Source organism: Pollachius pollachius (genome assembly GCF_949987615.1).
Source record: "Pollachius pollachius genome assembly, chromosome: 3".
NCBI classification, from domain to species: Eukaryota; Metazoa; Chordata; class Actinopteri; order Gadiformes; family Gadidae; genus Pollachius; species Pollachius pollachius.
This window is the reverse complement of record NC_136936.1, coordinates 21,166,385-21,178,717: the sequence shown is the minus strand read 5'-3', so window position 1 is coordinate 21,178,717 and position 12,333 is coordinate 21,166,385. Positions and strand designations below refer to the sequence as shown.

Sequence of the window (12,333 nt, the reverse complement as noted above, 5' to 3'; positions counted from 1 at the left end):
TCCCAGCATGCATAACATGCAGTGGAATTAGACTTCTATGATAGAGCTGCAGGGTAATTCAAAGCAACAAATTAATCAAAAAGCACCTAGGAGTTGAACAGAAACTCTACTGCTACACTGAATAATACATAGAGGGTCATTCTCTTCAATATCATGAAATCTGTGGGAAGCTAGAATATCATAGTAATAATATAACAACACAAAGTAATGTATAAGTAGTTGTATCTGTATCAGTAATTTTATAAATAGCAAACTACCGCAAAATAAAAAAGATAAAAAATTCGAACTAAGTTTTCACACCTATAGTTGTGGCTCATTTGTTACAATGGTTACCTTTCACCCTTGCTTGTGGAAACAACCACCAAGCGTGAGAAAACAACATGTTAATGTTCTGAATTGTTGGTCTGGGGTTGTGTTTCTGTCTTCTGAAAAAACATGGAAAGTTTAAACTATTTTTAATCTTCTCCTAAAAATAATAAAATGAAACATTCAAAAGTAAAGGCATCAAAATCCTCAGCTGTGTGGATGTTAAGCCGTTGTGATTATTTGGATATTTTACCAAGATGTATAGAAAACAATATGTTGCATGTCATATGAAGCTGCATTTCCATCAGTCAATTTCTATTCAAATGCCACATCTGTTTAGTTTTCTTGGCTTACATATTATAGGCACACTTATGTTCACCATGCATGGTGAAGCCATAGCTGCCTCAGTTGATTCCGATCGCGTTCTCACTGCAAACTAACCGTTCCCGGGGCGCTTGTTTTGGTCAACACCAGAGACATTAGCTGTGTAAACACACGCCGGACCGACTCTAACCATGGAGGGGAACTACAGTGAACATGCCCTTGATGTGGTGGTGGTGGCAGCCGTCAGACCTTTAGGGAGGTTGCAGAAGCCGGCCGGGGCAGAGATGGAGGAGAGGTTGTCCTCGCCCAGCCTCGGCAGCTCTTCGCCCTCGCTGCGGGAGTGGAGGCTGTGCTGCTGCCCCAGGTCCCGCGGGGCCAGGAAGGCGCTGGGGTCAAAGCTCTCCCGGGGGAACTTGACGATCTTCTGGGACTTGATCCAGCGCCCGTTCACGAAGTGGAAGCGCTTCAGATGAACGATCTGGAGCAGAGAAGCGATGTGTTGATTATGATTTTTGTTTCATTTTGTAGACGCACAAGAGCTTTGTTGCACTAACACACGTCATCTCTCCGATATGCTCATAACACAGCACTTAGAAAGGCTACCTAAAGATTTTACTCTCTTTATGCAGTATTCCCCCTGAATTTTCTCTTGATTTTACTCCTTGATGTGCCATCTGAGTAAACGAGTAAATTGGCCATACCATTCTTATCATCTTTAGCCATACAACCACTGCACAGAATGATTGAAGTCCATCAGCATTTGACCTTGTTTATTGCTGGTAGTCTTGGTGTTGGATAACACTCAAGGAACACAAGGTTGACAGTGTTAGCTGTCGATAACGTTAGACCTAAACATAACCCTCTGGAACCCAAGATCTAAGCATAAATCTTTGTGACATATACCTTACCTTTATTATCCCAAACATATACATATACAGATAAATGATTGAATATTACCCAGAAAAATGGACTTTTATCCAAATAGTTTCTGTAGAAAGTCTTATTTTAATTGATTAAATAAATCAGGCGTGCGATAAATTCACTGCTATGTATATAGAAGGCGATCACAAATAAACATTTTCCAAAATGTCCCCATTATCCCCCCACTCTTGCAATTGAATCATTTTTTCACCAGACATATTCACTTGCTCTGAATAACAACTTTCATGCAGAGTGGAAGTCGATGGTGCCACTGACCAGTATGGGGGGCAGCCGCCAGAGGTCTAGCTTCTTGGTGGCCAGACGATGGGTCTTGCACTTGGAGCAGTAGTAGAGCTCATCCTCCCCCAGCTCCTCTTCCCCGGTGAAGGCCTTCAGGCAGCTGTCCAGGCTGATGGGCTCGGCCTGGGCCCGGCGGGACTGCTCCACGCTGCAGTGCTCCTCCACTATCTGCAGGGGGAGCAGACAGTTCGTCAGATAAGAATACGTGCGATTCAGAGAGCGGAGTTCTTGGCCGTGTTGCCTTTAGAAGGCCTTAGGAACGTAGAATATCTTTGGATGACAGAATATAAATCACTATTTAGACAAAGTTAACCTACACCTAACCTTTTTCAAAAAAAATATTAAAGGCTCAATATAGAGCCATTTTGAGATGAGGAAATTCAGATGCTACTTGAAACATGTGTACGTATCTTCATGAGACAGCTTTTCTTTTTCCTGATAAAAGTAGAATCGGGACAAAGTAATCCAATTCACCCTCTTTTGCGAGTGCGACCAACTCTTGACACTTTTTCCCGCTAAGTTATTGACCGCTTTGTGGACAAAGTAGCAGCGAGGTAATAACACCGACTTACTCCTCCCAACATTCATAGGGCTTCACATTCAATAAGTGTTCCATCAGAGTATGCACAGGGCTGGATAACGCTGCCATTAAAATAATAACCAATGAAAGGAGCTCGACTGCACATGTCAGGGCACATCTGATGGCTGCCACCAAGATAAAAAGAGAAATGCTGAGCTTTGGATCTCACTGGCGGCTGAAGCATCAACCCACTACTGTCATTCCCGCACGATGACACCATTCTGAGTACATTTTCTGAGCTTGGGAAAAATTAATGTTATTAAATCCATAAAAAGCACACTTTGGAGCATGTAAATGGCACATTGACCAGACGCAGACGGCAACGATATGGCGCTATCATCAGAGCGTTGTTGTTATATAATGGCCAATCTTAGCTTTGTTTTAAATTAAACTGAGATTTAGATTGTATTTAAAATGCATTGAGAAATTGTCTGTAGTCAGACCATGGTTGAGGATCTCTATCACCTGTCTGGTGCACTTAAGACAAATAAATGGTGTAAAAGGCCATCCCCTGTTGCTATTTATCATTTATCTACTTTATCTTCTTATCTTTTAATCTTTTATCTGTCACCTGTGACCTGGTCGACTTTGGCCAGACTTTCAAAACGAAGAATGCGCACCAAGAATGATAGCAGGTGTCAATGCACACATTCACTTTAGGTTTTACAGTAGATGGGAAGGTTTATCTAAAGCTACATACCCTCTCCTGGGATGTCTGGTAGCGGAGGTGCAATGCTGTGGGGTCCCAGTCCACGGCGATGTAAGCATTCCCCACAGAGGCCCTGTCGTCTGTGCACTCTATTGCGCAGCCCCGACAGAACCTTCAGAAAAGACCAACTGTTATTTTGGGCATTAAGTCAAATCATACATTTTTAGCAACAAACAATAACCATTTGGTTTTCTCCTAGTTTTAACCAGACAATGACCCAAAACACCCTAAACACAGTATGAAGCAAGTGCTTTGGGTGGCTTTTGGAGCCACACCTGGTTACGGTAGAGCTTAAATGTAAGCAGATCCCCTGAGTTTTGGTTCTTGTTCTGTGGTTAATATAATGGTTGGTATTGGATGGCGCTGCATGGCGCTGCATGGAGCATCAACGATTTGTGTTTGATCTCTCAATCAAAATACGACGCCCTTAAGATCCAATTGAGACACACGGCTCTGACGTATGCAAGCTAAGATCAAATCAAAAACATGGTACATAGTTTCAATGAAATTGCACAGCAGCACTAGTGCCAACTCAAAAAAGTTAATTTAGTCTAACTTGATAGATTAACTTGTATGTTAATCACTAGTGCGATGGTGCTTTTAAAGACCATGCAAAGACAAAGCGAATTAGAAGACATGGTGACATTTCTGCTTTAGATGGCATTGCCTTCAATTGGCTGAATCTGAAACCTTGGCACGGACCAATAGGTTTATAACAATATGAACCACTAAACAAGTCACAACTTCCTAGGGCTCTAAGATAATTGAATCAGTTGTAGGAGGGCAGATGAAGGATGTCCCACCTGTACCAAGGACACCAGGCACAGGAGATGCCGTCCTTGCTGACCACCCGGAGCGTGAAGGGGTACTGGTAGCCCATGCTGTCATCACTTCAGGGCCAAAGAGAACAGAGCAGATGTTATGTGTCATTTTAATAAGCTTAATTTCTAAGCTGTAACCATCAACCGTATCATTCATGTTGCAACGTAAAGCTAAATGATGGGTAACACAAGCAAGAGTTTCTAGTATGAATTCCAATGTAGTTTGGGCAGCTTCTCTTCGTGCATCCTGTCTTTCTGAACTATTTATACCACTCACGAGTGTTTATTTTGAGTACATTGTAGCTCTGGTCAGTTTAGATTCATTCCTTTATTATATAAAATGTATTATTCAAAGTGAGCTGGACAAAAAACCTCCCACAAAATGGCAGTAGATTTGTATTTGCTTAAGTATCTTTCCAGTAATGGTTGCTTGGTGCTGATTTGTGTGTGGCTGCTGACCAGTCCTGGGCATGGTTGCTGGCCTCCTGTGGGGGCAGCGGGCTGGCTAGCCTGGACACCTGGATCCACACGGCGTCATACAGGTCCTTCCTACTGGTGTGAACGGTGCACGGCACAATGAGTGGCATGCCGAACAGACTGGGCCGATTCTTCTGAGACGACAGGAAGTACAGCTCTGTCCGCATCTAGAAGGGCACACAAAAGGTTCACACACACGGACGCTATGCTGCACCATGCACTAATGCTATGGACAATATGCTCTACAAATCATTGTAATTGTTCAATATTTAACATAAAAATTAATCAAAAGCTACCGTGCAACTTACGTAATTCAAACTCATTGAAAGAACATACAACCATCTAAGTATGTTTCTATGCTATCGGGTTATCTTGTGAGAGATAATTCACATAATATCCAATGGCAAAAACAACATTTGAGAGGAAAAGAGTGATTACAATGTGGTGACCCACACAGCATATTTAAAAAAATTATATAATTCATCTCCAATTTTCTTAATCTGCAGTTAGCTTTACCCTGTAGAGGTCTCCAGAGCCTGTACTCACCATCTTCCTGTGCATAGCGATGATGTAGCCAATGAAGGGGCTCTCCTGGAGCAGTGCGATGTGCCCGTTAGGAATCCCGTTGGCAAGGGGAGTCTCTGGACTGCAGGGCACCGGAGTGGTGGGCCTGCTGTTGGCCATGAGGACAGGCTTGCAGCCCACATGCCCGTTAGCTGTTGAGCCATTGGCTATTGGCGTTATCTCTGTAGAGAGACGATCACACAATTACATAATACATCATTGCTGTGGACTGTTCTTCTTAAAAAAAGGCAGAACATTTAGCATTTAGCAAAAGGTTAGAATTGGTAAATTTGTAATGTAATTATTAATAATGTTTAGCAATTATATCCGTAAGCGAGATACATCTCGATCCGATCCGATCTCCGATCAATATGACACAGCTTTTGGTTTGGATCTTTTCATTGATTATACTTTCAAATCCCCTAACTTCCCTGAGCAACCATCTCATGATTGTATCAAGACATCTTGAATGGATGTAAGGTAGTATTACATCTGTTTAGGACAGAAGCACCAGAACCCAAGGCAGAAGTCAAGTCTAGGTTAAAGAAGAATACGTTCTTGAATGTGCTGTTGACAATGATTATGATAGCATTGTCAATTATTCCTTAAAATGGAATTAATTAAGATTGGTATTCACATATCCTGTTTGATTTGTTAGCCGGCCTCCCATTTACTCTACTAGTGATTACTTAATGTAGGTCTCTGGTACAAGGGGGCCATAGGCTACTATGCCCTAAACTAAAGAGACATCTTATCAAGTGCCTGGGTCATTTCTCGGGGTTACATTTTCGTTTGTTGAAAAGTTTGTTACTTTTAACAAATGTGACAATGACATATGACTTATCTGATTCAAGCCACTATTACAGTCAATGCATCATTTTGTTTCCATCCCTCTGCTTGAGCAACACCTACAAACATGCTGACCTGTGAGTGTAGGGGTGGTGAGAGAGGTTGGAGAGCCAGGAACAGGAATCTCAAAAGCGCACAGAAAGCCGTTGATTGAAAGTCGCACTTTCTGGTTGTCCTGTGGAAAGTTCTGCAAGACAACCACACACAACAACACAACTTAAGGAAATCAGCATATACAGTCTGTAATAGTGTTTTTTCCACTGCATATTATAGTAGTGTGCTAAACAGTAGCAACAGCATACCATAGTAACCCAAACCACACCCAGATCCCCCAGGGGATCCCAAAACCATGTTACATTTTTATATTCAGCTTACAGCTTCTATCTGTACAAAGTATCCACTATAAACCCTGTATGTATATATATATATATATATATATATATATATATATATATATATATACATATATAATTTTTTTTTGCGGAAGTATTGCGTATTTAATAATACTTAATACTATAATTCCAAAAAAAGGTCTCAGAGCTGTCCTGTTTAGGAGGACATGAGGAAGGGAAATGAGGCATAACCCTTGATTGTTATGATTGCATTCCTGCATTGCATTTCAGCCAATCATGTTAGTCATCCTCCGTACTGCATGGGTTCATAGGTTCAGTGGTTGAGAAAGTGGAATCAAGACACAAAAGCACTGGCTAGCGACATGAATACTTTCAGTATTCTTCCCGAAAAACAGGTAGCAGCCGTTTTCAAAATCCTCATACTGCAGCATATACTGTACATACACTGTACTGGGTTGTTTCCTAGTATAGTGGAAGAGTCGGGGGGGTGTACCTTAATATTGGAAGTGTGGACCTCAGCCAATAGGATCTGTTCGGGTTTCAGGGTGCACAGTTCGCTCAGCTGCTTCTTGAGCCCTGTGTACTTTTCATCCATATTTAGCCTCAATCCAAAGCGCACGGGGGTGGAACCGTCCAGTTTGATGACTAGATATGGACCAGCACAAGATCATCAGGTTACAAAAAGCTGCTCATTATAGGAGGATGCATGAACCTCAGCTGTTGAAACATTTCATTGTGAAATAATATGTATGTATAACCTTTTAATATTTTAATTGAAATTTGTATAGTTCCATAATATATCCATGTTATATAAGATAATCGAAAACTGTTGGCCCATAAATATGCAAATATAACGTATGTCAATGTAAAACGATGCCTATAGCCACTTATGGGGAGGTACATAACATTGGTTGGACCCCGAACGTCTCCCACTCCTCACCAGTGATCTCCAGGTGCATCGAGCTGTCCATGGGCAGCGGCAGGGACAGGAAGTTGAAGGGGTCGAATCGGGCACTGATGTGGCCACACGTCTTGCACTTCACCTGGGACTTGAGCTGCCCGTGAAACAGGTCCACGACGATGGAGCGATTCCTACGCAGGTGGTTTTCCCATGCCTTGACAAGAGCAAAAGAACAACTAAGAAACGGCTCTCTGCTCTCCTATTTTTCAGTTAGGATTCTGTAGGAATATCACTATAAGTGCCAGTTGACCACAACACATAAACCATCCAGGAACAGGCAGTCTCACACCTCCGAAGCCACCTCCCAGTCGGGCCGTCCGTCGCTGTCCTTCAGCTCCACGTAGGGCTTGTCATGGACACGGTTCAAGTCCTCATGGAGGCCGTCCAGCAGGAAGGCCAGCAGCTCCTGGGAGTCCTGCTGCTGGAAGCCGTTGAAGCGTGGCGCGTACTTTGCTATAGTCCACTGGAAGTTTTTTTTTGGACGGGAATGTGGGGAAAATAGGGATTGAACAAACACATGCAAGCTAAAAACAAGTGCAATTGACAATTGGGCAGTGGCGACACAGTAAGAACACCTATTGAATTACTTGCTTATGACTTGCACCCGACATGCGAGGCATCCACATATAGCCTCAAGGGCTGTAAACCCTGTTGTACTAAAGCTACCTCTGGCACCATGGATTTCAAATGCGGAAGGCCGGCGCAAACAAGTCCTTCCCTGTACAGTCTTATCGTCATGCAAAAGCTCAGCCTAGTTGGTCTGCTGTGTAATGTAGGCGTAGTCTTATTTAAATACTGGTCTGAGTATGAACTCATTCATGAAGGAAGAAACTTAATCATAATGCTATAAAGAGTCAACAGCAATGAAACTTTATTAGTCTTCCGTTCCAACTAATAAAATGTCAACAAATGTTGGGCGTTTACAACACATTAATGTGCTGTAGGGATACAATACTATAATTCTGGGTGAAAACTTAAGCATTTCTGTTGGATCTTTTGTTCCATTGCAGTCTTCTAGAAGACCAACAGCTTCTGACAATCTAGACAAACTACTGCCATTTAGTCTTATCCTTATCAGCATGAACTCAACTCCTCATGGCTCATATGCCTGCAAATATGCCTCTTTTTTTTGTTATAAAGGGGTGGGCTGCCCACCCTGAGTTTGAGTGGAGCCACGTTCTTCTGCGTCCCACTCCACAGCTCCATGGCCAGGTCTCCGTAACACTTGGCCATATGTCCTCGCATCCCGATGGGATTGGTTCTGGAAGAACGGCACAATAAGTGTTCTGTACAATACTTAACCTTGTCACTCCAATGGCTTGTGATGGAAACAGGTAGGGCATGTAAACATATGCGCATGTCGTCCTGCCAACTCACACACATACACACACCTGTTGAGCTCATAAAGATGTCTCCCGGAGATGAAGTAGTCGGTGAGAGGCTTGGTGTTGCTCACACACTGGATACTTGAGTTCATAAAGCATGTATTGCCAAGGTTACTGAGGCCAGTGGCACCCTTTTCCGTAGGTACTGAAGGATAAGTAGGGTTGGGGTAGAACACATTTTTTTATTTACATTCGGACTGGCCATTTGCATTAACTTTCATGGTGATGGTGATCAGAAATCCAAAGTGTCTCCTATTGTAAACAAACTGTGAAGATGTATATAACCTATAATGAATAGACAGTGACCTTGGTAGGGCGATGATGTTGCACCTTACCTTTATGTCTGTCCATCTTACTGCTGTTTGCAATAAAAGACATTTCCTCTGGCCAGCTCATGTCCTTGTTCCTGACTGAGAGGAGAAAATGGGCCAAGCTCCTATTGTACAACTTTACACCGTCACGTTTACAGTTCATTGATATTACACAGATACAGAGATGCAGTTGAAAAGGTATTCAAGACGAACCCTCAATCACCAAGTGCTGCTCGTCTTGGATCTTCAGGCCTTCCAATGTGTGGTCTTCATCGTCCAGGAGTGTGAGATAGTTCTGGACACAAAGGACGGGCCAGGAGGGCATCAGCTTCACCACACTTAATCATGCGAACAACAACGCTATCTCTTTGTATTCCTACCCACTGACTTTATATTCCAACCACAGCTAAATACATAGGAAACATTCTTAATTTGTTTATTAATGAAAATGTTATGATGGAAATAGAGTGTTCCCTCCTTTTTGAATTTGACTTTCTTCAAACTAGATAAAAGCCGGGTATTGATATTATAATTATTACGACACAAGACCAGTGCAGAAAAAAAGTTCTGCCTATCGCTTTTTTGAGGGACAGCCAGCTCATCTCTAAACAATAATCGATATTCCGACGTGCAAGAGTTGCAAGAAGAACATGCACCATCGCTAAGCCACGTCACGTTCAGAGTAGTATCAGCCTCTTAGCCTCTCGAGTTAATATGGCAGGTGGTGTTTATACACCCTGAATTATCTGACAAGAGAATCATCAACTGCTGCAATGACAGAGGACACAGAGCATAGTACAGCAATGGGAACAAACCTCGCTGTTGTACAGCCAGAGCCTCATGTCCTCCTCCTTGATTCGGAGCCTCTGGGACAGGTAGAGGTGGATGTCTTTGATGGTGGCCATGCGGCTGAAGCAGGCCGTGTAGGCCAACACCCGCTTGAGGGGGGCATTGGGTGATGGCACATTACCTGCTGGTGTGAACTGGAGGGTTAACACTCACTATTTCATGCCTTGAGGAAAGTGTGTACAAACATATCTACTTAACGTGCAATCTCGAATCTCCAAAGATTTTCATTTAAATAAATGTCGTCGCCGAATAAGGTAACACAGTGGTGATTGAGCCTATGGCCCACTGAGTAAAGCCCTTGAATTAGCAGTATTATGAATGCCACGAACTGGGTGTCAGTGGCGACTTTCGCGCCAAAGAGAACGGAATGTAGATCTTTGTTCAAACTAACATTATAGTACATTGTGTACATCGCCTCATTTGGAAGTTACCAAGTGCAGGTTTAAGTTGAGGGAACTCTTTAGTATATTTATAGTGGTTATGGATGTGTAGTGTGCATATTGTAACCAAAATATCACTTGATGGATCATCCCACAAGAGGGGTATGAGATACACTATGTACAATTCGGGTGTGTTGTGTGTATGTTTATGTGGCTACTTTCAGCATACCATAATCTTGAATGTCAATGCTCATAGAGGAAACAAATCATTGGCATCGGTCTACTGTGTGAAATTAATAGAGTGTTCCATGATTGAGGATTAGTGATAAGCAAGCAGCAAGAGACAGCCATTTTGAGAAATCAACAGATTTTGATCAGTGAATCCATTAGTGCATTTTGTGAACTAAGTCTAAGTGATTACTGTACACAGCAATTCACTCCACATTAAGTTAGACAAAGGCTTGCTCTTCAATAGTTCAGACATTAGTGCCTCTTCAGCAGTTAACTAGTAAACTATGACTTTGGAGATCATACTGTCATCTATTTTGATACAGTGCTAATTATCAAATACGCTTCCCTTTACAGAGAAACACACATGAGGGGCCTCGGCTCAGTCAGCATGTGATAGAAAACTATCTCCCAACTAAAACGTGTCTGGGGCTTCGGTGCTTGGGCCAGGGAGCTAGGAGCTTGACTGGATTTAGCTGAGCGCTCATAACGCTTGGTGCTGATGTCACATGGGGCTCTGGCTACACGTCCCCAATCTAATTACCTAAGCGCTACACTGCTTTATGCTTCGTCATCATCTGTTCTTGATCAGTCGATGGGATCAGTTAGAGTGAAAATACATGGACGTCAGGGGATAATGCACCGAATACGAGAGCTAGGCATCAATTCCCGTTTCAATTAGTTTATTACAGAATGAATGATAGCCGTTGGCAGAAAGCTTTCCACAGTGATAAAACTGGTATTGGGGAACCGATTGGATTAAAGTACCTCCATTTAGAATGGGCCACATTGAGACGATTGTAAAGCAGCCTTAATAATGATGTGTCACAACTTGTACATCCGTATTAGTTGTTTTCCTGGTGAGAACAGGGATAAATCAGATTATGACATTAGATTAAACAATATTGAATTGGATAAACTCAACATCTTATGATTGGAGGCCAAAAGTCTCCAGGGTTCGGAATCTGTTCTGAATCACGCCTGTGCGTAAAAACAACTTTTGAAGAGCAAGTTCTCCGAGGACAGAAAAGGGCAGATGCAATCAATTTTCAGGATAACAGCCAGTGAGGCCATTGGTTTGATTCCATTTGTGAGTCCAAAGCATCACCCTGCTAGTTAATTAGTCCATTCAACAAATTAGAAAGGCAGTATGTAAAGAATAATAGTTTTGTGGCCAGAGAGGGGCTTTGCTCGTCTTGCTGCTGCTTACATTACCTCGAGGAAGCGGTTGGCCTAAATGCTGAGGGTACATTCGCAGGCTGGTCATACCCATGTTGACCCAGATGTTGGACTGGGGAGACCGGGTGGCCGGTTGCTGGCGCAGGAAGAGGAGGTATCGGGGGAAGAGCTCCAGCTCTGCCTGGCCCATCTTGCTGTGCTGAATCACCTGCCGCGCGGGGGAAAGAAGAGCCTTGATCAATGGATTGAACTTCATGTAATAATGTGCCTTATGTGTGTATTGTCCAACCATGTTTCTAAATAAATAGAATTCTCGCATGATTGTATACAACCCATGTTTTATCGCAGTTCAGTACTTCAGAATGATCAAATCAGCAAACCTGGGTACTTGACAAGCCAAGTGAGACCATCCAAATCTGCAGATATCGCAACGAATATCAGTCTGCCCATGGTGCTAATTGATTTCCACTCGTGGGCATGCCCTTAAGTTTCCCAAAAAAAACTTGTGCCTATCAGATTAAATAATAAGTGACACCCCTGCTCCCTTCATTTTAGCCAAATCTGATGGGAAATTAAGAAAAAAAACATCTTCTCCCCTGTGAGCTAATTTCTGTACCTCTTGAACCATCGTTATTCAGTCTACCTCAGATAAACACGTTTTATTGCTCCTTTAATTGCTACGCTTTCCTCAAGCACCGTCATGTCTTTTACTTGGCAGACTGCAGCCTCATCATGGACTGGATCTCCCTCCCCTTAGCCCTGATTGGTCGGATCGTTTTTTATTTTTGGAAGAGACATTCAACGGGCCTGGGGGGCAGCCGGATCGGCAGAGTGTG

General features: G+C 42.8%; 1 protein-coding gene across 8 annotated transcripts in view; it reads right to left on the bottom strand.

Moving 5' to 3' along the window:
- The window catches only part of usp32 (ubiquitin specific peptidase 32), a 39,457-nt gene that overhangs the window by 6,177 nt on the left and 20,947 nt on the right, over positions 1 to 12,333 (bottom strand). For 4 of the 8 annotated variants that reach the window (XR_013811722.1, XM_079732750.1, XM_079732753.1 and 1 more), the window contains exons 16-31: positions 11,534 to 11,705; positions 9,677 to 9,834; positions 9,075 to 9,156; positions 8,886 to 8,960; positions 8,557 to 8,695; positions 8,321 to 8,426; positions 7,455 to 7,628; positions 7,145 to 7,319; positions 6,698 to 6,849; positions 5,927 to 6,038; positions 4,985 to 5,184; positions 4,421 to 4,605; positions 3,944 to 4,030; positions 3,132 to 3,252; positions 1,828 to 2,019; positions 880 to 1,108 (exon numbers count right to left, since the gene is read on the bottom strand). Coding sequence is in view for 7 of the 8 variants with exons in the window: in XM_079732750.1 (XP_079588876.1) it covers positions 880 to 1,108; positions 1,828 to 2,019; positions 3,132 to 3,252; positions 3,944 to 4,030; positions 4,421 to 4,605; positions 4,985 to 5,184; positions 5,927 to 6,038; positions 6,698 to 6,849; positions 7,145 to 7,319; positions 7,455 to 7,628; positions 8,321 to 8,426; positions 8,557 to 8,695; positions 8,886 to 8,960; positions 9,075 to 9,156; positions 9,677 to 9,834; positions 11,534 to 11,705 (2,359 nt within the window). In the remaining variant the exon portion in view is untranslated. The remainder of the gene's footprint in view (positions 1 to 879; positions 1,109 to 1,827; positions 2,020 to 3,131; positions 3,253 to 3,943; positions 4,031 to 4,420; positions 4,606 to 4,984; positions 5,185 to 5,926; positions 6,039 to 6,697; positions 6,850 to 7,144; positions 7,320 to 7,454; positions 7,629 to 8,320; positions 8,427 to 8,556; positions 8,696 to 8,885; positions 8,961 to 9,074; positions 9,157 to 9,676; positions 9,835 to 11,533; positions 11,706 to 12,333) is intronic. The other 4 variants (XM_079732751.1, XM_079732754.1, XM_079732755.1 and 1 more) reach the window with 3 other exon arrangements.